This window comes from Chinchilla lanigera, unplaced genomic scaffold, assembly GCF_000276665.1.
Source record: "Chinchilla lanigera isolate Chin_1 unplaced genomic scaffold, ChiLan1.0 scaffold00032, whole genome shotgun sequence".
Lineage (NCBI taxonomy): Eukaryota > Metazoa > Chordata > Mammalia > Rodentia > Chinchillidae > Chinchilla > Chinchilla lanigera.
Genome location: NW_004955433.1, coordinates 15344704 through 15348703, shown reverse-complemented (window position 1 = coordinate 15348703; position 4000 = coordinate 15344704). Strand labels below are relative to the sequence as shown.

The 4000-nt window shown below is 51.2% G+C and overlaps 1 protein-coding gene across 3 annotated transcripts in view; it reads right to left on the bottom strand.

Annotated features, from left to right (window-relative positions):
• Katnb1 (katanin p80 (WD repeat containing) subunit B 1) overlaps positions 1-3458 on the bottom strand; it is a 20741-nt gene extending 17283 nt beyond the window's left edge. The window contains exons 1-2 of one of the 3 annotated variants that reach the window (XM_005388407.2): positions 3222-3458; positions 1835-2140 (exon numbers count right to left, since the gene is read on the bottom strand). In XM_005388407.2, coding sequence (XP_005388464.1) covers positions 1835-1874 — 40 coding nt within the window. In that variant the 5' untranslated portion in view covers positions 1875-2140; positions 3222-3458. Of the gene's footprint in view, positions 1-1834; positions 2141-3074; positions 3190-3221 lie in introns of those variants that run through there. The other 2 variants (XM_005388406.2, XM_005388408.2) reach the window with 2 other exon arrangements.
• Positions 3459-4000: the final 542 nt, after the last annotated feature.

The window sequence follows — 4000 nt, the reverse complement described above, 5'->3', positions numbered from 1 at the left end:
GAGCCAGAAGTCATATTGGCTCAGGTGCCTCGGACATCTCATAACCATGGAAACTACTGTGCACGTGAAATTGTCACCAGATGCCCAATATACCTGGTCCCATCACCTCCTGTTAAATATGTTGAGGGTTTGGCCTTGCCTTTAACATAAGAGCAAAGCCTCAAAAGAGCTATGAAAAAAAAAAAAAAAAAAGAGCTATGGACACAAGCCCTTGCAGAACTCACTAGTGTCATCTGTACCACATTCTCCCTGCTGCCATGCCACAGGTCATGGCCTCCTTTAAGTCCCTCTTATACACCAAGCTTCCTGCCTTGGGGCCTTTGTGCTTGCTATTCACACATTCCCTGCCTTACCCTCTATCCTCATCTCTGTTAACTGATTTAAGGCACACACTAGCAAGGAATTAGAGAAGAACTGGAAATGGATGGGTGTGATTATTCAATTTCTGCCTGACGGGGTCTTCCCAGGTGGGACTCCCATTGCATAATGACTTTGTCTATTTTGTCCTTCACTGGCTCATGTACAGGAGACCAGCTGTTTAAAACTATGGATATATAATCCTGATAAAACAAAAAGCCACTCTGTGCAAAGTCTGTCCTCCTTGGGAAACCATAAAAGGGTTCTCTGCAAACCCTAGAGCTTTGAAGAACAATCTTAAAAATAGCCCACACATAGGGGCTGGGGATTTAGCTCAGCGGCAAAAGCGCTTGCCTGGCAAGCGCAAGGTCGTGAGTTCCGTTCCTGGTACCGGAGAAAAACCAAAAACCAAAAAAAAAAAAAAAAAAAATAGCCCACACAGCTCCCTTTACAAATGAGGAAAGTGAGGTCCAGCAACCTCTTTGCCCAGGGTCTCATGATTAAAAAGTGGTGAAGCTCTACCCCCAGCTCCTGAAAACAGCCCAGGGAGCAGGCAGCAGAGGGTGACCAGGTGGAGCACATCAAGTCTATGCCAATAAGTAACAGCTGGGGTAGGGCCCACTGTGGTGCAGTATGTAGAGCAGTTCCGCAAACATGGTCTGGGGAACCCTTGGGGGCCTCCAGATCCTTTAGGAAGACACAAAAGGACAAAGCCATTCCATAATAACACTAACATGCTGTTTGGCTTTCATACTCTCATTTGCTCACAAGCATGCAGTAGAGTTTTCTAGAAGATACATGACATGGTGACATTGTCAAACAGTGTCACATATGATTATATATTCTTATGTTTTAAAAGTCTGAGAAATGTTTATAACATGGTAAACACTGATAGGTGTAAGTTCCCTAAAGAAAAGCACTTTGAGGCCCTCAATAATTTTTAAGAGTATAAAAGGTCTTAGATGAAAGCGTTTAGGACCACTAGCACAGAGCAATCTCAGGATGAGGGGTGCACATGCTCAGTTATATTCCAGAGCCCTGTCAGTGTCCCTGTGCGCACCCCTACCCCAAGAGGCTCTCATCTGGCTATGGAAGTGTGACTCATAAGATGTCCAAAATGCCTACAATATCTCAGAATTTCTCATCCTGTTCTTCCTTATCAGGCTGACTGGAAATCCTACACTAAGTACTGTATTACGTTCATGATTTTACTTGAATCTCATAGCAACTACAGAATATTAGGTGGATCATCTCATTGTACAGACAAGGAAATTAAGCTTCACAAAGGTTAAATCTCCTGCTCAATGTCACTGCCAATCTAAGAGGTGCCAGTTATACTTTCCCTCTTGGTCTATCTCAAAACAAGGCCTGAGGGTCTCCCTCTCTGCCAAGAGGAGACAAAGCTGTGGGTATGAATTGGCCAGCAATAAGCAGCTAACAATAAATGAGGTGATAAAAAAAAATGAAAACTACTCACGCAACTTCCAGGCTGTCTTGGTGACCACAGGGGTAGCCATCTTTCAGGGGCTGGCACCTGAAGCCTCACCCACAAAATGGAATATGCTTTCTTCGTGGGGTGGGGGTGAATACCCCCCCCCCTCGATCCACCAATCAAGTTGGCAGGGAGTTCCCACACATCCAGGCAGAGGGAATGCCTCTTCAGGCCCTAGACTGCCTGGTGTTTTTAAATCACCCACAGCAGCAACAGCAGCAGCCTGTGCACATCTGTCAGTATCCCAGATCATGGAATGTCAGGCTTGAGCCATCTCAGTTCAACAGCTGGCTGGAAAACAGAGGTGATGGCTTGCTAGGAAACACTTGGTATGAGGAACAGCTCCCTGGATCATCACTAAGGCTGCCTGACAGAGTGACACCCACCAAAGCTACTAGAGCCAGAAGCTGCACTGCAAATTGTTTGAGACTCTGCAGAGGGGTCACCTCAAGCAGAATGACCTAGAATATAGAGCAAAAGAAGCTCCTCCCAGGGGCAGAGATAATGGAAGCGGCTCTGCTCCAGCACGCTGCTGCCTAATGTGCAGCACCTGCAGTGGGGCAGGGACGACTAGGTGTCTGCAGTTCAGATTGCTGGGCATCACTGTTTTCACCTGATATATAGGATGGGGGCTGGAGCCGGATGATAAGCTTAGGGGCCTATGAGGGATAGCCCAGTGACAACCATTAAAATCCTCTCTGGTGATAATCTCAAAGGGGATCCTGAGGGTCCAACCTTCTGGCTTCTGGCAAGGTAACTACACCTGCCTCCTTCAATTCCCAAAGGTGGGAGCTGGGCCTCCCGTGCAGGTGTGAGTACGACTGTAAAAGGCCACCTCACGCAGCCTTCCACCCCCTTCCCACAGCCGCTTCACCTCTTTCCCACGAACCATCTCCCCTCACTCCCTTTCCCAGACCCCGGGTTCTCTCACGTCCCCGCCGCTGCTGGCGCCTCCCATTCATTCGCACTCCTGTTCCTCCTGCCCTTACTCATTGCCCATCGTCCTGGGACCCCCAGCTCTGCTTCCGGCCTCCACGCTAGCCCCGCTCGACCCAAAGCTAGGGCTGATCCCTCAGCCTCGTCAGATCCTCCCGCTTCTCGCGCCTTGCGAGGTACAGTCTCTATCCTCCCCTCGAGCCCCAGCTGCTCCCACAGCCCGGTCACCCCCGCGTGGCTCGGCCCAGTCCCCGGGTCCATCTTCCTCTCGCCCCCTTGCCCACTCTACCTGCAGCTGCGGCTCCTCAGGCCGAGGCCCTGCTCCAAGAGCGACCCCCACTTGCCTCCATCCCCTGCCCTGATTGGCCGCTGCTTGACAACCGACCCTCACAACAAAACCTCCGGCCTGGAACCCCGCCCACCTCACCCATCTCACCAATCAGCTGCCGCAGACGCTCCACCTCCCTCAAGGATTACCAAAGAAAGCAGGCTCTTCTGAGGCTTTTCGTAGGTACCCGCTCCCTGTTCCTTCTAATCACAAGTAAGAACCGTCCAAGAGCCGCCCCTCGGTCTCTAATGAACCAATGCGGGTTACGATTTGCTTGGTCCCGCCTCCACCTCAGGCTTCCCCCTCACTTCCTTCTCTTCCTTGAACCTAGGTTGCTTCTGAAAAATTTGCGAGATGCCCTCCAATGGCGGCTGCGCCAATCGCTTTAGCAACTGTCCCGGATCGACCAGTCATCGGTCGCATTGTTGGAAAACCCATGCTCAGCTAGCCAATGGGGAGGGATTTCGGGAGCAGCGTGAAGCCAAGGGCCTTCCATCTTGGAATGGGGCGAAACAGCCGTAGCCTTTTGCCTCCCGGTTCCTTTTAACTGCGTGCAGTGCCTCAGAGGCCTGAGGACTTTGCTTCTCATCTTAGATCCAGACATCGGCTTGAGTCCCCTGCAGGAGCCCCAGAGGGAAACAATGCCTGATTCTAGGTTCACACAGCCGCCCCCTGGCGAGTGGCTGCTCCCACTAGGGTGACAGCGAACCAGGGCGACGCCGCCCTGCTGTGGAAAGACCCAACCGAGCCGCCCCAGTTTTCCTCCACTCATGCCCCGCAGGTCGGACCGTTTGGTCTTAGTACGCCCACCACAGCTCTAAAGGGTAAGAATTCCTGTTCCCGTTTACAGATGAGGAAACTGAGGTGCTGGTGAAAAATCACAACCG